The 25,212-nt window shown below is 38.9% G+C and overlaps 1 protein-coding gene across 7 annotated transcripts in view; it reads left to right on the top strand.

The window, feature by feature from the left end:
* Dnaaf11 (dynein axonemal assembly factor 11) overlaps positions 1–25,212 on the top strand; it is a 123,792-nt gene that overhangs the window by 32,640 nt on the left and 65,940 nt on the right. For all 7 annotated transcript variants that reach the window (XM_074069242.1, XM_074069241.1, XM_074069240.1 and 4 more), the window contains exons 4-5: positions 12,281–12,453; positions 17,489–17,709. In XM_074069242.1, the coding sequence (XP_073925343.1) occupies positions 12,281–12,453; positions 17,489–17,709 (394 nt within the window). The remainder of the gene's footprint in view (positions 1–12,280; positions 12,454–17,488; positions 17,710–25,212) is intronic.

Here is a 25,212-nt window from a genome sequence, read left to right as displayed (position 1 = left end):
AGATGGCGGCTAGAGGGAGGAAGCAGAAAGCGTGCCTCCTTAAGTGAAATCTTGGAGAGATGCTGGAGACACACCTTGCAGGCAAGGCCACCGAGAGGAGGCAGAACTTTGACCCCTCCACACCTCCAGCCTGCCGCCAGACGGCAGCACCCAGATGGCTTGGGAAGACACAGACCACAAACTTACGGTTGATTAGTACACTGTCTCTCCCTGTTTATATCCTTGAAACTTTTTTTGTTAGTTTCTTTGTTTTGGTTTTTTTTCTACTTGTTTATTTGTTTTTCCCTTTTCCTTTAACTTCTTTGCTTTCCATCCCTACTCACCCTTCCATTCTAAATATCACTAGTGCTGTTATTACAAGCCAGAAAATACTTAACTGCACACAGTACAGGGACAATAACAACACCAAGGGCAATGACAGGAAAACAGAAAAAACAGGGAAACCAGTTTCTCCACAGCAAAAAGTTATTACAGGAACCAGAGGGAAATGAAGAAAACAGATACTCAGATCCAGACTCCAACAAAATGAAGATAAACTATGCCAAAAAACCCAATAAAGCCCACAAGGATAATTTAAAAGAAGACATACTACAGGTACTCAATGAGAATTTTATAGAGATGATACTGGATAGGGTCAACCAAAATGTACAGGAGACACTCAAGAAATTCCAAGACAACAAAAATAGAGAATTTGAAAAAGCAAAAGAAGAAATAAAGGAAACCATAGAAGCACTGTATAAACACAAGTGAAACAGAGAACATGATTAATAAACAGATAAATGAACTCAGGACAAAAATAGACAACATTAAAGAGGAAACCACCCAGGATATGGAAAACCTCAGAAAAAAGAATGAAACAGAACTGCAAAACAAAACGGAAGGCCAATCCAGCAGAATAGAACAAACAGAAGACAGAATCTCAGAACTTAACTTAAAGATGAAATGGTAATTAAAGGAAAAACCAAAACTATTAATTAAACAACTCAAGACCTGTGAAAAGAAAATGCAGGAACTCACCGACTCCATCAAAAGACCAAACCTGAGAATCATGGGCATCGAAGAAGGAGAAGAGGTGCAAGCAAAGGGAATGCATAATATATTCAACAAAATAATAACAGAAAATTTCTCAAATCTAGAGAAAGATATTCCCATACAGATGCAAGAGGCCGCCAGAACACCAAACAGACCAGATGAAAATAGAACTATCCCACGACATATCATCATTAAAACAAGTTCAGAAACTAGGGAAAGTATATTGAAGGCTGTAAGAGAGAAAAAACAAATAACATACAAACGTAAACCCATCAAAATCACAGCAGACTTCTCAACAGAAACATTAAAAGCAAGAAGAGCGTGAGGTGAGAGCTTCCGGGCACTGAATGAAAATAACTTCAACCCCAGGATACTCTACCCAGCAAAACTATCATTCAAAATAGATGGAGCAATAAAAGTCTCCCATGATAAACAGAAACTAAAATAATATATGAACACAAAGCCACCACTACAAAGGATTCTTCAAGGGATTCTGCACACAGAAAGTGAAACCAAACATAACCATGAAAGGACAGGCAGCACCAAACTACAAGAAAAGAAAAAGCAAGACAGTAGAGAATAACCTCAACTTAGGTACACACATCAAACCTTCAAACAACTAAGACAATTAAATGACAGGAATCACCACATACCTATCAGTACTAATACTTAATGTTAACGGACTTAATTCACCCATCAAAAGGCTCTGCTTGACGAAAGGAAGATCCAACAATTTGTTGCTTACAGGAGACCCATCTCACCAAAAGAAATAAGCATAGGCTTAGGATGAAAGGCTGGAAGAAGATTTACCAAGCCAATGGCTCCCGAAAACAGGCAGGAGTAGCAATACTTATCTCTGACAAAGTAGACTTCAAACCAACATTGATCAAATGAGATAAAGAAGGACATTCCATACTAATAAAAGGGGAAATAGACAAAAAGGAAATAATAATTATCAACCTATATGCACCCATTGTCAATGCACCCAGTTTCATCAAACATACCCTGAAAGACCTAAAAGCATATATTAACTTCAACACAGTGGTTGTGGGAGATTTTAACACCCCATTATCATCAATAGATAGATCATCCAAAAAAAAATCAATAAAGAAATCCAAGATCTAAAATATACAATAGATCAAATGAACCTACTTGATATCTACAGAACATTTCATCCAACTTCTACACAATATACATTCTTCTCAGCAGCCCATGGAACCTTCTCCAAAATAGATCGTATCCTAGGGCACAAAGCAAGTCTCAGCAAATATAAGAAAATAGAAATTATACCGTGCATACTATCTGATCACAATGCAGTAAAAGTAGAACTCAACAACAAAAGTAAAGACAAAGAACATGCAAACAGCTGGAAACTGAATAACTCATTACTTAATGAACAATGGGTCATTGATGAACTAAAAGAGGAAATTAAAAAGTTCCTGGAAGTCAATGAAAATGAAAATACAACCTACCGGAACCTATGGGACACAGCTAAGGCAGACCTGAGAGGAAAGTTTATAGCCATGAGTGCATATATTAAAAATACTGAAAGATCCCAAATCAATGACCTCATGATATATCTCAGACTCCTAGAAAAACAAGAACAAGCAAATCTCAAAACAAATAGAAGGAGAGAAATAATAAAAATAAGAGCTGAAATCAATGAAATAGAAACCAAAAAAACCATACAAAGAATTAATGAAACAAAAAGTTGGTTCTTTGAAAAAATAAACAAGATCGATAGACCCCTGGCAAACCTGACTAAAATGAGGAGAGAAAAACCCCAAATTAGTAGAATCAGGAATGCAAAAGGGGAGATAACAACAAACACCATGGAAGTCCAGGAAATCATCAGAGACTACTTCGAGAACCTATATACAAATAAATTTTAAAATCTTAAAGAAATGGACAGATTTCTAGATACATATGATCATCCAAAACTGAACCAAGAGGAACTTAATCACCTGAATAGATCTGTAACAAAAAATGAAATTGAAGCAGCAATCAACAGTCTCCCCCAAAAGAAAGTCCAGGACCTGATGGATTCTCTGCTGAATTCTATCAGATGTTTAAAGAAGAACTGATACCAACCCTTCTTAAACTGTTCGACGAAATAGAATGGGAAGGAAAACTGCCAAACACATGTTATGAAGCCAGTATTACACTTATCCCAAAACCAGGCAAAGACACCTCCAAAAAGGAGAACTATAGGCCAATCTCCTTAATGAACATCGATGCAAAAATCCTCAATAAAATAATGGAAACTGAATTCAACAGCACATCAAAAAGATCATTCACCACAACCAAATTGGCTTCATCCCAGGAATGCAGGGGTAGGTCAACATACGAAAATCAATAAATGTAATAAACCACATTAACAGAAGCAAAGACAAAAACCACTTGATCATCTCAATAGATGCAGAAAAAGCCTTTGATAAGATCCAACACCATTTCATGATAAAAGCTCTAAGAAAACTAGGAATAGAAGGAAAGTACCTCAACATTATAAAAGCTATATATGACCTACAGCCAGCATTATACTTAACGGAGAAAAACTGAAACCATTCCCTCTAAAATCAGGAACCAGACAAGGATGCCCACTATCTCCACTCCTATTCAACATAGTACTGGAATTCCTAGCCAGAGCAATTAGGCAAGAAAAAGGAATAAAAGGAATACAAATAGGTAAAGAAACTGTCAAAATATCCCTATTTGCAGATGACATGATCCTATACCTTAAAGACCCAAAAAACTCTACTCAGAAGCTCCTAGACACCATCAATAGCTACAGCAAGGTAGCAGGATATAAAATCAACACAGAAAAATCATTAGCATTTCTATACACTAATAATGAACAAACTGAAAAAGAATATATGAAAACAATTCCATTTACAATAGCCTCAAAAAAAAAATCAAATACCTAGGTGTAAACCTAACAAAAGATGTGAATGACCTCTACAAGGAAAACTGTACACTTCTGAAGAAAGAGATTGAGGAAGACTATAGAAAGTGGAGAGATCTCCCATGCTCATGGATTGGTAGAATCAACAGTAAAAATGTCGATACTCCCCAAAGTAACCTACATGTTTAATGCAATTCCCATCAAAATTCCAATGACATTCATTAAAGACATTGAAAAATTTACCATTAAATTTATATGGAAACACAAGAGGCCATGAATAGCCAAGGCAATACTCAGTCAAAAGAACAATGCAGGAGGTATCACAATACCTGACTTCAAACTATATTACAAAGCAATAACAATAAAAACAACATGGTACTGGCACAAAAACAGATATGAAGACCAGTGGAACAGAATAGAGGACCCAGATATGAAGCCACACAACTATAACCAACTTGTCTTTGATAAAGGCGCTAAAAATATATGATGGAGAAAAAGCAGCCTCTTCAACAAAAACTGCTGGGAAAACTGGTTAGCAGTCTGCAAAAAACTGAAGCTAGATCCATGTATATCACCCTATACCAATATTAATTCAAAATGGATCAAGGATCTTAATATCAGACCACAAAACTCTAAAGCTGATACAGGAAAGAGTAGGAAATACTCTGGAGTTAGTAGGTATAGGTAAGAACTTTCTCAACGAAACCCCAGCAGCACAGCAACTAAGAGATAGCATAGATAAATGGGACTCCATAAAACTAAAAGGCTTCTGTTCATCAAAAGAAATGGTCTCTAAACTGAAGAGACCACCCACAGAGTGGGAGAAATGGTCTCTAAACTGAAGAGACCACCCACAGAGTGGGAGATAATATTTGTCAGCTACACATCAGACAAAGGACTGATAACCAGAATATACAGGGAACTTAAAAAACTAAATTCTCCCAAAACTAATGAGCCAATAAAGAAATGGGCAAGTGAACTAAACAGAACTTTCTCAAAAGAATAAATTCAAATGGCCAAAAAACACATGAAAAAATGCTCACCATCTCTAGCAGTAAAGGAAATGCAAATTAAAACCACAGTGAGATTCCACCTCACCCCTGTTAGAATAGCCATCATTAGCAACACCACCAAAAACAGGTGTTGGCGAGGATGTGGGGAAAAAGGAACCCTCTTACACTGTTGGTGGGAATGTAAACTAGTACAACCACTCTGAAAAAATATTTGGAGGCTACTTAAAAAGCTAAACACTGACCTGCCATTTGATCCAGCAATACCACTCCATGGGCTGCTAAGAAGAATGTATATTGTGTAAAAGTTGGATGAAATGTTCTGTAGACATCAAGTAGGTCCATTTGATCTACTGTATATTTTAGATCTTGAATTTCTTTATTGATTTTTTGTTTGGATGACCTATATTGATGATAATGGGGTGTTAAAGTCTCCCACAACCACTGTGTTGGAGTTAATATATGCTTTTAGGTCTTTCAGGGTATGTTTGATGAAATAGGGTTCATTGACATTGGGTGCATACAGGTTGATGATTATTATTTCCTTTTGGTCTATTTCCTCAGGAGCATCTTTGTAATTTAATGGTTTCTAGGTGAGAGGAAACAAACTTGACAAGTTTAAAATGCAAGGGCCAAACACAAGTAAGAGAATAATGGTAAATATAGGCCCCAGAATGGTAGGAACCATGTCCTGTAGGAGAGCCAGGTTTTATTTGATCCCATATTTGTATGGGTATCTTAGTTTTGAAGGACTATTCTTGGAGCCACTTAGCCTATTGGAGAATATAGTCTGCATATTCCTCTGTGATGCCTGAAGTGTTTATATATGTGCAACAGGAAGTATTGGCGATGGCACATACCCCTCCTTGTTTAGCCAAAAGAAAATCTAGGGCTAGGCGGTGGTCCATGACCATCCAGGCAAGGGATGACAAAGACCTTTGCATGTCCTTAATGTCAAAGCTGATCTGGTCTTTACTTTTACTTTGATCAGGTTTTTTGCAGTTACTTGGTTGGCAACCACCCCATAGCTTATTCCAGCAAGGGCTGTAATCAATGCAATTGTCCTTAATACCTTTAGAGTAACCCCTCTCTTATCCCTATGGAAAGTTGTTCCTGTTCATTGGGAAAACTCAAGTCTGTTGTATTGTGGTATTATTCCAAAAAGAGATATATTCAGGATTGGGTATAAGTTGGGCAATTGCCCAATTTCCTTGAGTATGATTTGGGTGTAGACATGGCAGTCCCCATACCTGGTTGCTTTTCTGTGACCTTTCCACAAAGAGATATCCTTCCTCAAGGCATAAAATCCTTTGGATGTTGTTAGCTTGGGCCTGAGAGGTGTCTCCTGGAAACAGGTAGTCAGAGACATTAAACCTGCTGGTAAAAGATGGAAGCACAGTAATGGCAAGGTACAGTTACACGCTTTTTTAATCCTCTTGTATTTTTGTTAAGATACATTTGTGATGACCAGTAGCCAGTGTGCGATAAGAGTTTTTTACCAGTGTGGTTTGAGGACTTGGTCAGATTGGAGACAAGGCTCCTGTTACAAGCATTAGCCCTAAGCACATTGGGACCCATAAAAGTGGGGCCCTTAGAGTTATTCATACAGCTCCAGCTGGCTGCCAGATAATAGTACCCTTTAAGGGTAGTGAAGTCAAATACATCCTTTCTTTGGGATGTAGGCCCTAGGCCCTCTATTGATGAATGACAAACTAGTGTATAGCTATCTGGGACAGAAATGTTAAACATCCATATTTTTGTCTGAGAGATTAACCTAAGCCAAGAGTAAGACATAGTAGGCTAGTTCTTTCATAGGCCCCTATAAGAGGAACGATGGCATAGGAGAAGTTATCTGGCCTGAATATCAAAGAAGGAAGAAGACCCTGAGTAAAATTTAATAAGAACCATGCTGCCAGGTAAGCGGCTTTCAGTCTCTCATAGCGAACCCAAGGGCCCTGTAGTGAGGATTTTAGAAGAGTGAATGCTTGAGAGAGCTTTAAGAACCCATTGGTCTTCCATGAAGGGCCGTAACTCTTCTCATACAGAGGTACTAGTGTACCCAGAACACCAAGCCCCATAGTTAGCAAATAAAAGGAACATTCTAATGCTGCCTTTTTAGTTCTAGTTCAATTAGAAGGGGCTGTAGTGGCTAGTCCTGTTTCCAAAGTAATTACAAGCAGAATGAATAGACTGATTAGGAGGTATTGGATGTTTAGGTCAAGAAGGCTCTTGGAGGTGACTTATCTGTATCTCAGTAAGTGTTTTCTTTTTGAACAGCAGTTTTAATCCTTCCAGAGGTTTGCATGAGAAGGAGGCAGGCTCCAATTGTGGGTCTGGAGATGGAGATGTGATGTTCATGGAGGGATTTCAGCTCTTGACTCTTGAGTGATGGATCCAGGAATCCAGGCCAGCCACTTGCACAACCGTTGGGTTAGACAGAATGACTGGATATGGCCCCTCCCAAGGAGGGGTGTTTAAGTCCCAGGTTGGATTTGGAGACTTTATTAGGACTAGGTCACCAGGGCAAAAGAGAGGGGGGTCCCTTTATATCCTCCTTGAGAATAGCTTGTTTGATCTCTGAGAGTGTTGGAATTTAGCAAGTTGAGTGACATGGGAGATTGAGTTGTTTCTTGGGCAAGAAGGGGGTCATTGGTTAGGAAGGGCCTGCCTTATAGAGATTCAAAAGGGGTCAGTCCCTGCTTGCCTGGGGTGTTTCTGAGCTTGATGAGAGCAATAGGGAGGAGCTTAGTCCAGGGGGAATGGGTTTTTTGGGCCAATTTAGCCAGGTGTCTTTTAAAAAGTTCATTTATTTTTTCTACTTTTCCAGATGCTTGGGGATGCCAGCCACAGTGGAGATGGTAATTCATGCCTAGTGCTCTAGAGAGTCCCTGAGTTACTTCTGCCTTAAATGCAGACCCATTATCACTTTGAAGGCTTTTGGGAGACCAAAGCAAGGGATTATTTCTGTGATTAGAATTCGGACCACCTCTCTAGCATGGTTCTGTACTTCAAGGAAAGGCCTCCACCCCTCCAGTGAACTTGTCCACCAATACTAACAGTAGTTTTGAATTTGGTCCCCCTGGCATATGGGTAAAGTCTAATTGCCAGTCTTCCCTGGGGTAGGACCCCTGCCTCTGTGCCCTGGCACCTGGAGCCTTTTATTTTTGGGATTATTTTTTGGCACATTTCACATTCCTGTTTAACTTGTTGGGCAGTGTCCCTTAGTTTAGTCCCCCAAATATTTTATTGACCAAAACCAAAGTATTGTCTAAGCCTAAATGATAAAGTTGGTGGAAGGTCTGAAGAATTTTCCATTGGAGTGCCTCAGGGAGCCATAGCTTCCCTTCAGGGGATACCCAGTAGCCCAGGTGATCCAACAGGTACCCTTGGTCTGAGGCTTGTTTACTTTCCTCTGACTGATATTGTGGTCTTTCTGGGGGAAGAAGACTCCCCTCCCAGAGGAGAGGGTCTGCTGTATATTCCTGCATGGATGCCCATTTAGCTACCTGGTCAGCTGCTTTGGTTCCCTCTGCTATCTTATCTTTCTTTTTTGGTGACCTCTACAATGAATCACTAACCTCTTTAGGTAATAGAACAACATCTAGGAGGGCTAGTATGTCACGAGCATGTCTAATGGGAGATTCCATTGTAGTTAGCATTCCCCTTTCCTTCCTTATGGCTACATGAACATGCAGGATCAGGAAGGCATATTTAGAATCTGTATAGATGTTGACTCTCTGTTCTTTTGACAGTTTTAGGGCTTCTGTTAGGGCCACTAATTCTGCCAATTGAGCACCTGTAGTAGGAGGAAGAGAACCTGATTTGATGATGCCAAATTCTGTCACAACTGCAAACCTTGAATGTCTGACACCATTTTTGACAAAGGAGCTGCCATCAGTGTATAATTCTAGATCTGGGTTTTTTTAAGGGCCGATCAGTTAAGTCAAGTCAGGCAGCCTAATTTTCCATAAGCACCTCCTCACATGAGTGTTCAGGATTTCCCTCTGCCTGTGGTAGAAGGGATACAGGGTTTAGGCTCTGACAGGTCCTTAAAGTTATTTCTGTCCCTCCCAGCAGCTGGGCCTGGTATTTAAGCAGATGGCTATTGGACAGCCTAAGACCTCCTTTTAAGTTTAAAATTCACCCTATGTTGTGTGGGGTGTAAATTGTCAGGGGCCAGGTTAGGACAAATTTTTGAGCTTCAGACACTAGAAGACTAACTGCAGCCACTGTTCTGAGACATCCTGGCCATCTCTTGGCTACCTGATCTAATTCTTTACTTAAGTAGCCTACTGGCTGGGGAGTGATGCCCCAGGGCAGAGTCACCATGGCTAAGGCCAGTCCTCCCTTTTCATAAACATATAATTGAAACTTGTCCTGTATTGGGAGACCCAGAGCTGGAGCTGTCATAAGGGCTTTTTTTAACTGGTGTAATGCACTTTCTGATTTGCCATCCTATTCAGTAAAAGGCTGGGTATCCTTTTGTACTTCCTTAAGGATTTGATATAAGGGCCTGGCTAGGTCTGCATATCCCAGGATCCAAATTCTGCAGTATCCTGTCACCCCCAAAAAGGCCCTCAATTATTTTAGAGTCTTAGGTAGAGGAAATGTCAGGATTGGACAGATTCTCTCTTCTCCTAGAGCCCTTATTTCTTTCTCCAGGACAATATCAAATATGTAACCCTAGACTGACACAATTGGGCTTTTTGAGGTTTTATATCTAGGAAGTTTAGTATTCAGTGGCTCACGAAATGACAGGCCCAGTTGGTCCACAGAGGAGGAGGTCATCTACGTATTGTAGTAGAGTAGCTTGTAGATGTTGACACTCTGCCAAGTCTTGGGTTAGCACCAACCCAAAGAGATGGGGGTGGTCTCTGAATCCCTAGGGGAGGACAGTCCAGGTGACCTGTCCAGCCTTTTGTGTGGGATCCTCAAAGGCAAAGATAGGTTGACTTTTAGGATGTAAGGGAATGCAAAAGAAGGTATCCTTTAAGTCCAGGACAGAGTAGTAAGCAGTACCCAGAGGTATTTGGGATAAAAGTGTGTAGGGATTTGGAACTACAGGGTGAAGAGGCACTACTGCTTCATTGGTCAGGCAGAGATCCTGGACTAGCCTCCATTTGTTAGGTCCCTGCCTGACACTGAGTATAGGAGTATTATATGGGCAGGAGCATTCTATTAGCAGTCCCTGTCTCTTTAAGTCTTTGATTATGGGAATTAGCCCCTCCTTAACTTCTGGTCTTAAAGGATATTGTTTTTCATGGGGAAACTGAGAGGAGTCCTTGAGATGAATTAGGACTCTGACCGCCGTTTGTGCCCATCCCACAGTGTGTCCATCCATCCATACTGTGGGGTCTACTTGTTCCTTTATCAGGGGCAAGCAAAAGTACTCCCCTGGAGGTAAAAGGACCTGCATCCCCAGTTTAAATAGAAGTTCTTGGCCTAGCAGAGGAATAGGGGTTTCTGGGAAAATTAAAAAGGAGTGACAAAAGTGGAAGTCTCCCCAGGAGCAGGCTAAAGGCTGAGTGAAATAACACTCTAGGAGCTGGCCTAATATGCCCCAAGTAGTAATTTTCTTGGAGGACCTGGCTCTGGGAGAGAAAAGAATAGCTGAAATGCTGGTTCCAGTATTGATAAGGAGGCTGACCTTGTGCTTTTTAATAGTAAGTATCGCCCAGGGCTCCTCTGCTTTTATGGTGGTCAGAGAAGCCTAGATGGGAGACCTGGGACCCATCATTGGGTGGGAGGCTGTGGCCTTGTTCTCTTGGGAACTGAGGACAGTGTGTCTTCCCATGATTTCCCTGGCAGATGGGGCAGGGTCCCAGAAGTGGCATCCTCTGGAGGCACTCCCTCTTAAAGTGACCCTCCTGTCCACATTGAAAACATGTCCATGGGTTTGGACTGTGCCCCAGGCAAACCTTTTGGAGTGCTGTGATCAGAGTCTCCTACCATTTATCCTTTCTCTTTTCCTTTTCCAGGTCCTTTTTTTTCTTTTTCTAAGTCCCTATTACAGTATACAGATGTGGCTACACAGACCAATTGTTCTAGATCTCTGCTCCCTTCAGGCACCACTTTTTAAAGCTTTCTATGAATATCTGGGGCTGACTGTGTCAGAAATTTATCTTTTAGAATGATTTCCTCCTCCTGTGATTCCAGTGCAATGTTGGTATGCTTTTGTAAAGCATCTTTAAGTCTGTAGGAAAGCTACTGGGGTTTCTAAGGGTCCTTGCTGTACAGCCATGACTTGGGAGTAGTTAAGGGGTTTTATCTTGGCCCTCCTTTGACCCTCAAGAATGCAGTGGATGAAGTGGTTATAGGTCCATTCATCCTTGACATTCTTAGGGTCCCACTTAGGATCATATGTAGGCACTGCCTGATCTCCTGTTGGAATTGGGAATCTGGATTCCTTTTTAGGTATCTAGTGTCTCTGTCTTCCTTCCTCCTCTGCCTCCCCCTCCCAGGGCCTGGTCTGAGATAGGCCCATAGGGCAACATTTATCTAAATGATAATCATCCCCAGCTGTAGCTGCCTGATCTAGTATTCACTGTTTCTCCAGAGAAGTGAGAGTCTGAGATAACAATATCATAACATCCTTCCATCTCAGTTCAGAATTTTGGCTGACTTCTCTGAATGCCCGGGTGTACTGATCTGGGTTTTCAGTGTCCTTTTTTATTTCTTTAAGCTCACTTCATCTAAAAGGAATGTGAGCCTATCCCCTCTGGGAATTAACTGCAGGGGTTGAGTCCTGTAGTCCTGTGGGATGATGTCAGGAGTGCAAGGTGGCTGGGTAAAGGGATAGAAGGGGAGCTGTGGGGACATCAACTGATTTCCTCAGGGTGGGATACATCCCCTGTGGTTACCCTGGAGATTTGATTTCTGTCATGGGGGAGGCCCCCTTTGACATTGTTCTGGGCCCTTGGGCATCAGATGGTTTTTCAGGTTCTGTTTCCTCAAAGGAGTCTGGGGGTTTTTTGCAAAGGGTCACCATGGTCTGGGTATCTAGCCTGCATTTGCTCAGCCATTCTAGGTGGTCTCTTAGGAAAAAGAAAAGTTGAACATACAGATTTTCAGTCTACTTTCCCTCTTTTCTATAGAACATATCTAATTGAAGAATGGTATTGTAATTAATGCTCCCTCTTTCTGGCCATTTTTCCCGTCTCCCAGAGGATACTGTGGCCAGGCCTGGGTGCAGTAAAACCTGAGTCACTTCAATTGAAGACTTTCTGGATCAAGGTCTTTCCAATGTTTTAGTAAGCAGGCAAGGGGGGGAGGATCCTGGAATTACAATTGTGTTTTTTTGTTTCTTATTCTTTTTAAAATTTTCTTTTTTCAATAGGATGTGAAGGGCTGGCAAAACTTGACTTGACCGTAAATTTCATTGGGGAGCTGAGCAGCATTAAATCCCTGCAGCACAACATCCACCTGAAGGAGCTCTTTCTCATGGGGAACCCATGTGCTGACTTTGATGGCTACAGGCAGTTTGTGGTGGTGACTCTACAGCAGCTAAAGGTATGCTATTTTAATGCTGCGGAGAACACAGGAAAATGAAAATGAGCAACCACAACAATTCCTCATTTATTCACAGCTGCCAGGGGATGTACTGATTCAGAGAATAGAATATTCCAGAGAATCAAAGTTCATTCTTTGATTTCTAGACCTTTAATTTTTGTATAGTTTTAATAAATCTTTAAAAAATAAGTTGCATACTTTTCTCCATTCTTATCAAAACTTGCAGAACTGAATTAAGCTATTTTTAAAAATTTATTAGCATATAATAGTTGTACAGGGGGATGCATTGTGATGTTTACATTTGTAGTTTAAATATATCTTAGTTAGATTCACCCCCTCTATTGTTCTACTTCTTCCCATCTCCCTTAGGACAATTTCAGAGGTTTCATTCTTCTATTTTCATATATGAATACAAAATAATCTACCATACTGACCCTCATTCACCCTTTCCTTACACCCATCCCCCCACTGGAACCCATCCCTGGAAAAGACCTATCTTACCCTTCTGCCTTTGTTTCTTAAGTGTGTATAGAAAGCCCAAGGGGGTTTTGCCTTGGTACTTCAAACCTGTATATATCATACTTTAATCAAATTACTTCCCCCATTACTTACTCATTCTCTACCACTGTGCTCCCCTAATATTTAATAGTTTGCAGTAATACAGTACAGTACACTATATTATATTCATATCTAGACGGGTTGTTTCAATATTTTTCATTTTCCAACATTTTCTTTCCCTCTCCCACCTCCAGTAGTCCCCTCTTAAAACTATTTCTTGATGAGTCCAAATCACTGATAATGAAGCACATTCACCATTACTGTTATTGATAAGTCATCATTACTAGGAGCAAACTAAAGTTCAGAGCTGTAGAAGTAGCTATGGTGATATACCTTTGTATTATAGTCTTAAACTGCTCTGCTTTCAAAAATTTTGTTTTATCATTGCTTTTTTCCTAACTCATTTTTAATGGCAGTGGCTGTCAGTTTGGTGTGCATCAGAATACTTGGAGGGATTTTACAAGCATAGGTTGTCATGCTCCATCCTCAGTTTCTGGGTTGGGTTTGATGTGGGGGATTTCTAACAAGCTCTTGGGTAATGAGGATGCTGGACTAGGAAGCTCATTTGAGAACCACTCCTCTGTGTGGCTTCTGTGGAAAATCAGAGTGCCTTATGTTTTTCTCTATTCTCACAGTGAAACAACTTCCCACACCAGATGTATTTGGGTTTTCCCCTACACATGCAACAGCAGACACTACCTGGGTATCTTGTAACCCAACTCAAACCTGATACCACCTGGAGACAGTGTCAGATTTCACAAGGTGGGGGCTCAGTCCCCAAGACTTTTAAGTCTGCCTCTCCCAATTTTAAATCAGTAACTAGCCTGCAGTTCTGACTGACAGCTATAAACTGGGGTTCCCACACCCTGTCCTTGTCTTTGATTAATTTGTTCAAACTGCTCACAGAATCACTTATATTTACCCATTTCTTATAAGAATATTACAAAGAATCCACATCAAGAGATGCATAGGGTGAGGTATGGTGGTAGGGGAACAGAGCATCCATCTTGGGGTGGGAGTTATAAGCCAGGACCCATGGTTGAAAACCAAAACTATCACAATATCAATGGAGATACACTCCTACCATATCCCCCAAGTCTAATACTTTTAGAAGAAGTAAACAATTGAGAATATTGAAGGGGCAGTGTTAGTTTCCATGTCATTCCAAGAGTCCCCGAGCTGCATGTGGCTCCATGCTTGTGCAAAGAGAATTCCTGGATGTATCACTGTGCAATAGGCATTGCCTCAGTTCTCAGAGGATGGTTGTTTCTTAAACTTTTGTGTTCCCTGCAGTTGAGAGATTGCTGACTGCTAAGTTAATGGAACACATTTCTTCTGATGTAAAATTTCTCAGATTACAAGAATGAGTCAGGTAATTGAATCTAGAATAAGTTATAAATTATCTCAAGCATAACCCAGATGAGTATCATTGTACAGTGACTTCCTAGAAAATGAATAATCACAAGTGGACTATCCCAAGAATGGGTCTTGTCAGGTAATTCTGTGAGCCCAAGGAGATAAGCTGGAGGCCACAGGTCACCACAGCTGAGCCCATCTGTGTTGCTGTGTTCAGGCCAGAGGTGTGAAAGTACCATCCAGTGCTGGAAACAGGCTGGGTGCAGAAATGCCCCCCCATGCCCATGAGGAGACAGTGAAGTGTGTTCAGAGATAGAGAAGTTGGGACTTACAGAATTTACACACCTGGCAAATGGAACAGATGGGATTTGAACCCACATGTGTCTGGTCCTATGTTTCCATCATTTCACACCATACCTATATTCATTGCTTCTCTCTATACTAATGTTGAGCAATTGGAACAAGGTAACTGCTACAAAAGGCACCAGCTGCTTTCTGAAAAGCAGCATTTATGAATGTGTACTAGTACTCACAGATAGGTTAGACACTTCATAATCTTAATTACCATTTCATTGAAAGCTTACGCTCTTCTTGACAGGAATGGTGGAGTATTCCTTTCCTAGGGCTGCCATACAAAGCACCATGGAGTGGCTTAAACTACAAAAGTTGATTATCTCAATAGAATAGTGACTGACTTTTAGACAACCATGTGGAAGAGGTGTGAGGAGAGGTGGCCCTGCAAGTGTTTTTTACCAGTGTCTGAGTCCTTCCCTGTAGGAAGTGGGGAAAGGATTCCTTAACACAGAAACTAGGGATTGACCCTTTATCCATGCTCTCTGGATTGCAGGCCTCATTTTACTTGTGTGTAACTAGGTGGCAGTTTTTACTTCAAAAGAGTTCAGTGTGACCCAGAATAAATCTTAGCTTCCCCTCTTTTATTTGCAGTAACTCATGCACAGTTATCCTCAGTCAGTGTGGACACACTGCAGGGATCTCACTGAAGAAACGTCAAGAGATACCAAGGTGCTCACTTAAGACTTACTCTCTGTTTGGCCTCCTGAAGTTGGAAGTGGTTTTGGCTTGAAGGAAATTTGGGCCAGTTTGAAAATTGCCTAATAGAGGTCATCAGCTGAGGTCCTGGGAATAAGTGCTAGGGAATAGTCCAAAATCAATTCTCAGCATGAAGTCTTTTGTCCACTATCTACAAGGTGACAGAAGCATTTTTTGTCACAGTCTTTAGAAACAGTAGGTTTAATTTAATCAATATTTATTTAAATCAATATAAAGACAAATTATAAGTAAATGAATACGCTCCAGGTACAATAGAATATCACCTTGTTTTCAAAGTTCATTGGGATTCTAGTGAAATTATATTTATCCAAGACTTTCCAAATCTTTATAATATATGTGTAATATATATTTAATATTTAAAGTTAATACTTTTATATAGTATAATTTATGTAAATTTATTTATTATTTATATACTATTTTGATTTGTTATGGAGATTTATTATATTTATATAATCAATAAATTTTACTTATTTAGAAATTTGCAACTTGGTTAGCTCTAGCTTTAAATGAGGTTGATTTAAGTATAGGGACTACAACTACTTATTAACTTAAACAGCAAGTCTTATTGAATTTGAATTTATCATTGGGTCTCATCTTTCATTAAAGGATGCTAGAAAAAATCAACTTTATTAAGTCTTTGACTGAGTAGACATACTTCTACAGAAACAGCTTGCAACATTTCTCAAGAAACTCTAATTTAGAGCTAAACATTAAAGGAAATCCAGAAACTATGTTTTTTTTAAATTAAAAACATTGAAAATTATGTAACTGATCATGTTTTTCTATTTTGCTTTTGACTGCTAGGAAACTCACAACTAAGTCTATGTCCCTATTATAACAGGCACATGAGTATCATGACAAAACATGTTTTTATTATTATTTAAAATTATTTTTCCAAACCTCCACATTATAGTTTTGATGTATGTGACTTATCTCAAAAGTTTTAAAATTACATTTTACTTCATTTTTGTGTTTTCCTTCTGAATGAGTTTCCTCTTACTGCTATTACAAAATAACAAACTTAGTGGCTTAGAACAAAAGATGTTTATATGAAAATTCTGAGGTCAGAAGTCTGAAATGGTTCACTGGCTAAAATGAGTGCATCTGCAGGGCTGTCTTCTGAGTCTAGGAGGGGATCCCTTGCCTTGCCTTTTTTGGCCTACAGAGGGCGCCTGCATTTCTGGGCTGTTGGCCTCTTCCTCAACTTTTAGCACTAGCAGTGTATTGTCCTCATGTCTCTCTTCCTGACCCCAACCCTGACAGGTCTACCTTCCTTTATATGACCTCTGTGATCCTACTAAGGACCATCCTGATCATTTGCCATCCTTAACTTAATCACATCTGCAGAATCCTTTGCACGTGAGACAGCATTCATGGAGATACAGACATTATGGAATGTAGAAATTCATGGAATGTAGACATTTTTGGGAAACCATTATCTGCCTACCATATCTTTCTAGATACCTTACTTCATTTTTTGTGGAATGAAGCTAGGTAAAGAAATAGATGTCTTTAAACTGGTAAATTTGTCATTTCAGATTTTTAGCTAAGGTTTTCATTTGAACTTGGAAAAATATATAAATATCAGTTGCGAACATTAACTATAACAATTAATAGTATACCCTGTTTCTTTTCATCAAGGGTGGAACATGGGCTGATTTCAGTTAGAACTCACTAATGTGCAAGATTCGAGACCCTGTTGTGAGAGCATTGGAAATGTCATTGTTATATTTTAGAGCTGTGATTTGATTTAAACATCAAAATTATTAATATAGTGAGCAGTTGTAAAGGTGATATAAATATTTTGAGAGCTTGCTGTTAAATATTACTTATTACTAATACTTATTATTATTACCGGTAAAAGTACTTTGTAAAGTACATTTTATATCAGTATTTCTGATGTATCCTCTTCATTACTTTCTTTTAATTTTCTATTGCTATGATACCTTATTATCTCCAAGTTAGAAATATTCTAGTCAAAATCAGCTTGGATATGATTCACAGTGCTACTTTGGAATGATTGGACTGTGTTTGTTGTTCTTTATTTAAGTGGTTGGATGGTAAAGAAATAGAGCGTTCAGAAAGGATTCAGGCATTGCAGAACTATCCAGCAGTTGAACAGCAAATAAGAGAGCAGGAAAAAGCATACTGCCTCAGAAGAGCTAGAGAGAAAGCAGAAGCTCAGAGGAAACTTGAAGAAGAGCATGAAAATGAAAAGAGAAGCAGCCCAGGCTTCAATGGGCGTTGGTACACAGACATCTACCCTGCTCTGTAAGTAAATCAGTAGAGTGTATCTTCTAGTCAACTTTTACTGAAACAGCAAGCTGTGTTCTCTTCCCAAGGTGTTCATAGTTCACTTAAATTCCAGAGTATCTATTTAAAGAATGAAATATGGTATAAATTGGGGGAGCATGAGTATTCCAATTGTTGGTCACAATTCTAGGAGGCTTTCTTCCTTTAGAAAAAATGCCTCTCCAAACCAGCAACTTTAATTTGCATCTAAAATTTTCCCCAGAGAAATCTCTAAAAAGCATGTACAGGAAAGATAAATTAACAGGTGTACTTTGATTTATAAAGTAAGAATATTTTAGAAAAGTTGAATACAAATCACATGATTATAAATTGAATAGTTCTGATTGCATCATAAAAACATTCTAATTTGTGAATTGTATAGTGAATACATTTTAATGTGATTAATAATCCTCTGTTTGCTGCTCTTTTTCATGAATCTGAAATTTTCATACTGTTTATAAGTCAATTGCAACTATAGTCAGTTGATTTGATTCCATAGAGTGAATGCTTTAAATATTTTGATAACACAGTCTCTTAAAATCCAGGAAGCAATAATTATAAAATATATCAGACATACATAAATATTTAAAAAGTAATTAAATAGACAGCTATTGTTTCATCATACACATATAACTATTTATATGTTTGCTTTGGGTCTTTTAAAATTAAGAAGTAAAACGTCATTCAGAGAGTAGAGCCTCAAACAATTCTCTTCCGTATTATTCCTCTGTTCTTCCTTAGTGGTGTCTGCCACCTGGAACCTGTGTATACTAGGCATGTGCTGATTCCATTCATGTTTTTAATAGCACTTCCATACAGTATGTGTCCTTAGACAGCAGTAGTTACTTGGTATGTGTGTATATGTTTAGCATAAACATAAATAAAAAACATATATTTTATTTTTCATTGGCCACTATTTTTTATTTTTATGCATATGAAGACATGGAAAATTAATTCATTGATTTTAACTGTGGAACAACTTCCATTGGATGAGTAAAGTATGATTTATTCCAGAGGAGCCTCTCAAAGCAGTTAGTAACTAGTGAGTGATTGGCCCTGCCTGATCTGAGAGCTATGAACCAGCTCCAGAGCCTGTGCGGCCCTAACAGTGGGTGCTCATGAATCCTTCCTGGAGCGGGCATTCCTTTCTCCAAGCCATTTTGCTTCTCCCAATTTTGTTTCCTCACACAGTATTGCACCTCTCCATATACAAGCATGGAATTTTCTCTAGGGCATTAAGCAGTGACTCTTCAATGTCATCTAATATCTGACATCTTTTCAACTTTGTATGTATTACCAAATTGTTTTCAAAATTTATACTCATATATCAACAATATAGCAGCCCTTGAGACAAAGATTTGTAATTTTTAAAATATAAATAAAAAGAAAAAAAAAACAATATAGTAGAGTTCCCAAAGTGTTAATTTAAAGAATTGGCTAGAATTCCAAGATGGCGGCTAGAGGTAGGAAGCAGAAAGCGACCCTCCTATAGTGAAATCTTGGAGAGACGCTGGAGACACACTTTGCAGGCATAATCACCGAGAAAAGGCATAACTTTGACTCCTCCACATCTCCAGCCGGCGCAGAGAATCTCCACTTCACGTTAAACGGAGAACCGAGGAGGCCCCCGGGCCGCCACTGGCCGGCGCCCATACGGCTTAGGAAGACGCGGACCAGCTTACTGTCGATTAGTACACTAACACTCCCTGTTTATACCTTTGAAACTCTCTTGTCTGATACCTTGTTCTGCTTTCTCCCTCTTGTCTGTATATTTGTTTCCCCCTTTTCTTTAACTTCTTGCTTTCCATCTCAGCTCACTCTTCCATTCTCAATATTACCATTGTTATTATTACAAGCTAGAAAATACTTAATTACACACAGTACAGGGACAGTAACAACACCAAGGACAATGACGGGAAGACAGAAAAAACAAGGAAACCAGTTTCCCCACAGCAAAAAATTAGTACAGGAACCAGAGGGGAATGAAGAGAACAGAAACTCAGAGCCAGACTCCAACAAAATGAAGATAAACTATGCCAAAGGACCCAATGAAGCCTACAAGAATAATTTAAAAGAAGACATACTACAAGTACTCAATGAGAATTTTATAGAGATGATACTGGATAGGGTCAACCAAAATGTACAGGAGACACTCAAGAAATTCCAAGACAATAAAAATAGAGAATTTGAAAAAGCAAAAGAAGAAATAAAGGAAACCATAGAAGCACTGTATAAACACCAAAATGAAAGAGAGAACACAATGAATAAATGGATAAATGAACTCAGGACAAAAATAGACAACAATAAAGAAGAAAACAGCCAGGATATGGAAAACCTCAGAAAAAAGAACGAAACAGAACTGCAAAACAAAACGGAAGGCCAATCCAGCAGAATAGAACAAACAGAAGACAGAATCTCAGAACTTGAAGATGAAATGGTAATTAAAGGAAAAACTGAAGAACTACTAATTAAACAACTCAAGACCTGTGAAAAGAAAATGCAAGAACTCACCGACTCCATCAAAAGACCAAACTTGAGAATCATGGGCATCGAAGAAGGAGAAGAGGTGCAAGCGAAGGGAATGCGTAATATATTCAACAAAATAATAACGGAAAATTTCCCAAATCTAGAGAAAGATATTCCCATACAAATGCAAGAGGCCTCCAGGACACCAAACAGACCAGATCAAAATAGAACTACTCCATGACATATCATCATTAAAACAACAAGTTCAGAAACTAAGGAAAGAATATTGAAGGCTGCAAGAGAGAAAAAACAAGTAACATACAAAGGTAAACCCATCAAAATCACAGCAGACTTCTCAACAGAAACATTAAAAGCAAGAAGAGCGTGGGGTGAGATCTTCCGGGCACTGAATGAAAATAACTTCAACCCCAGGATACTCTACCCAGCAAAGCTATCATTCAAAATAGATGGAGCAATAAAAGTCTTCCATGATAAGCAGAAACTAAAACAATATGTGACCACAAAGCCACCATTACAAAAGATTCTGCAAGGGATCCTGCACACAGAAAGTGACACCCAACTTAACCATGAAAAGGCAGGCAGCACCAAACCACAGGATAAGAAAAAGCAAGACAGTAGAGAGTAACATCAAGTTAGGTACACACAATCAAACCTTCAAACAACTAAGATAACTAAATGACAGGAATCACCACATAACTATCAGTACTAACACTTAATGTGAATGGACTTAATTCACCCATCAAAAGACACCGTTTGACAAAATGGATTAAAAAAGAAGATCCAACAATTTGTTGCTTACAGGAGACTCATCTCACCGACAGAAATAAGCATATGCTTAGGATGAAAGGCTGGAAGAAGATTTACCAAGCCAATGGCCCCCGAAAACAAGCAGGAGTAGCAATACTTATCTCTGACAAAGTAGACTTCAAACCTACATTGATCAAACGAGATAAAGAAGGACATTCCATACTAATAAAAGGGGAAATAGACCAAAAGGAAATAATAATCATCAATCTGTACGCACCCAATGTCAACGCACCCAATTTCATCAAACATACCCTGAAAGACCTAAAAGCATATATAAACGCCAACACAGTGGTTGTGGGAGACTTTAACACTCCATTATCATCAATAGATAGGTCATCCAAACAAAAACTCAATAAAGAAATCCAAGATCTAAAATATGCAATAGATCAAGTGGACCTAGTAGATGTCTACAGAACATTTCATCCAACCTCTACACAATATACATTCTTCTCAGCAGCCCATGGAACCTTCTCCAAAATAGATCATATCCTAGGGCACAAAGCAAGCCTCAGCAAATATAAGAAAATAGAAATAATACCATGCATATTATCTGACCACAATGCAGTAAAAGTAGAACTCAACAACAAAAGTAAAGACAAAAAACATGCAAACAGCTGGAAACTAAATAACTCATTACTTAATGAAGAATGGATCATCGATGCAATAAAAGAGGAAATTAAAAAGTTCCTAGAAGTCAATGAAAATGAAAACACAACCTACCAGAACCTATGGGACACAGCTAAGGCAGTCTTGAGAGGAAAGTTTATAGCCATGAGTGCATATATTAAAAAGATTGAAAGATCCCAAATCAATGACCTAATGATACATCTCAAACTCCTAGAAAAACAAGAACAAGCAAATCCCAAAACAAATAGAAGGAGAGAAATAATAAAAATAAGAGCTGAAATCAATGAAATAGAAACCAAAAAAACCATACAAAGAATTAATGAAACAAAAAGTTGGTTCTTTGAAAAAATAAACAAGATCGATAGACCCCTGGCAAACCTGACTAAAATGAGGAGAGAAAAAACCCAAATTAGTAGAATCAGGAATGCAAAAGGGGAGATAACAACAAACACCATGGAAGTCCAGGAAATCATCAGAGACTACTTTGAGAACCTATATTCAAATAAATTTGAAAATCTAAAAGAAATGGACAGATTTCTAGATACATATGATCATCCCAAACTGAACCAAGAGGAAATTAATCACCTGAATAGACCTATAACACAAAATGAAATTGAAGCAGCAATCAAGAGTCTCCCCAAAAAGAAAAGTCCAGGACCTGATGGATTCTCTGCTGAATTCTATCAGACCTTTAAAGAAGAACTGATACCAACCCTCCTTAAACTGTTCCATGAAATAGAAAGGGAAGGAAAACTGCCAAACACATTTTATGAAGCCAGTATTACACTTATCCCAAAACCAGGCAAAGACACCTCCAAAAAGGAGAACTATAGGCCAATCTCCTTAATGAACATTGATGCAAAAATCCTCAACAAAATAATGGCAAATCGAATTCAGCAACACATCAAAAAGATTATCCACCACGACCAGGTAGGCTTCATCCCAGGGATGCAGGGGTGGTTCAACATACGAAAATCAATAAACGTAATAAACCACATTAACAGAAGCAAAGACAAAAACCACTTGATCATCTCAATAGATGCAGAAAAAGCCTTTGATAAGATCCAACATCATTTCATGATAAAAGCTCTAAGAAAACTAGGAATAGAAGGAAAGTTCCTCAACATTATAAAAGCTATATATGACAAACCTACAGCCAGCATTATACTTAACGGAGAAAAATTAAAACCATTCCCTCTAAAATCAGGAACCAGACAAGGATGCCCACTATCTCCACTCCTATTCAACATAGTACTGGAATTCCTAGCCAGAGCAATTAGGCAAGAAGAAGGAATAAAAGGAATACAAATAGGTAAAGAAACTGTCAAAATATCCCTATTTGCAGATGACATGATCCTATACCTTAAAGACCCAAAAAACTCTACTCAGAAGCTTCTAGACATCATCAATAGCTATAGCAAGGTAGCAGGATATAAAATCAACATAGAAAAATCATTAGCATTTCTATACACTAACAATGAGCAAACGGAAAAAGAATGTATGAAAACAATTCCATTTACAATAGCCTCAAAAAAAATCAAATACCTAGGTGTAAACCTAACAAAAGATGTGAAAGACCTCTACAAGGAAAACTATACACTTCTGAAGAAAGAGATTGAGGAAGACTATAGAAAGTGGAGAGATCTCCCATGCTCATGGATTGGTAGAATCAACATAGTAAAAATGTCTATACTCCCAAAAGTAATCTACATGTTTAATGCAATTCCCATCAAAATTCCAATGACATTCATCAAAGAGATTGAAAAATCTACTGTTAAATTTATATGAAACACAAGAGGCCACGAATAGCCAAGGCAATACTCAGTCAAAAGAACAATGCAGGAGGTATCACAATACCTGACTTCAAACTATATTACAAAACAATAATGATAAAAACAGCATGGTACTGGCACAAAAACAGACATGAAGACCAGTGGAACAGAATAGAGGATCCAGATATGAAGCCACACAACTATAAGCAACTTATCTTTGACAAAGGAGCTAAAAATATACGATGGAGAAATAGCAGCCTCTTCAACAAAAACTGCTGGGAAAACTGGTTAGTAGTCTGCAAAAAACTGAAACTAGATCCATGTATATCACCCTATACCAAGATTAACTCAAAATGGATCAAGGATCTTAATATCAGACCCCAAACTCTTAAGTTGATACAAGAAAGAGTAGGAAATACTCTGGAGTTAGTAGGTATAGGTAAGAACTTTCTCAATGAAACCCCAGCAGCACAGCAACTAAGAGATAGCATAGATAAATGGGACCTCATAAAACTAAAAAGCTTCTGTTCATCAAAAGAAATGGTCTCTAAACTGAAGAGAACACCCACAGAGTGGGAGAAAATATTTGCCAACTATACATCAGACAAAGGACTGATAACCAGAATATACAGGGAACTTAAAAAACTAAATTCTCCCAAAACTAATGAACCAATAAAGAAATGGGCATGTGAACTAAACAGAACTTTCTCAAAAGAAGAAATTCAAATGGCCAGAAAACACATGAAAAAATGCTCACCATCTCTAGCAATAAAGGAAATGCAAATTAAAACCACACTAAGATTCCACCTCACCCCTGTTAGAATAGCCATCATCAGCAACACCACCAACAACAGGTGTTGGCGAGGATGCGGGGAAAAAGGAACCCTCTTACACTGTTGGTGGGAATGTAGACTAGTACAACCACTCTGGAAAAAAATTTGGAGGCTACTTAAAAAGCTGGACATCGATCTACCATTTGATCCAGCAATACCACTCTTGGGGATATACCCAAAAGACTGTTACTCCAGAGGCACCTGCACATCCATGTTTATTGCGGCACTATTCACAATAGCCAAGTTATGGAAACAGCCAAGATGCCCCAGCACTGACGAATGGATTAAGAAAATGTGGTATCTATACACAATGGAATTTTATGCAGCCATGAAGAAGAACGAAATGTTATCATTCGCTGGTAAATGGATGGAATTGGAGAACATCATTCTGAGTGAGGTTAGCCTGGCTCAAAAGACCAAAAATCGTATGTTCTCCCTCATATGTGGACATTAGATCAAGGGCAAACACAACAAGGGGATTCGACTATGAGCACATGATAAAAGCGAGAGCACACAAGGGAGGGGTGAGGATAGGTAAGACACCTAAAAAACTAGCTAGCATTTGTTGCCCTTAATGCAGAGAAACTAAAGCAGATACCTTAAAGCAACTGAGGCCAATAGGAAAAGGGGACCAGGAACTAGAGAAAAGGTTAGATTAAAAAGAATTAACCTAGAAGGTAACACCCACGCACAGGAAATCAATGTGAGTCAATGCCCTGTATAGCTATCCTTATCTCAACCAGCAAAACCCCTTGTTCCTTCCTATTATTGCTTATACTCTCTCTACAACAAAATTAGAAATAAGGGCAAAATAGTTTCTGCTGGGTATTGAGGGGGGGAGCGGGAGGGGGTGGAGTGGGTGGTAAGGGAGGGGGTGGGGGCAGGGGGGAGAAATAAACCAAGCCTTGTATGCACATATGAATAATAAAAGAAAAATGAAAAAAAAAAACAAAAAA

This window comes from Castor canadensis, chromosome 3, assembly GCF_047511655.1.
Source record: "Castor canadensis chromosome 3, mCasCan1.hap1v2, whole genome shotgun sequence".
NCBI lineage: Eukaryota > Metazoa > Chordata > Mammalia > Rodentia > Castoridae > Castor > Castor canadensis.
This window is presented reverse-complemented; position numbering and strand designations above follow the sequence as displayed.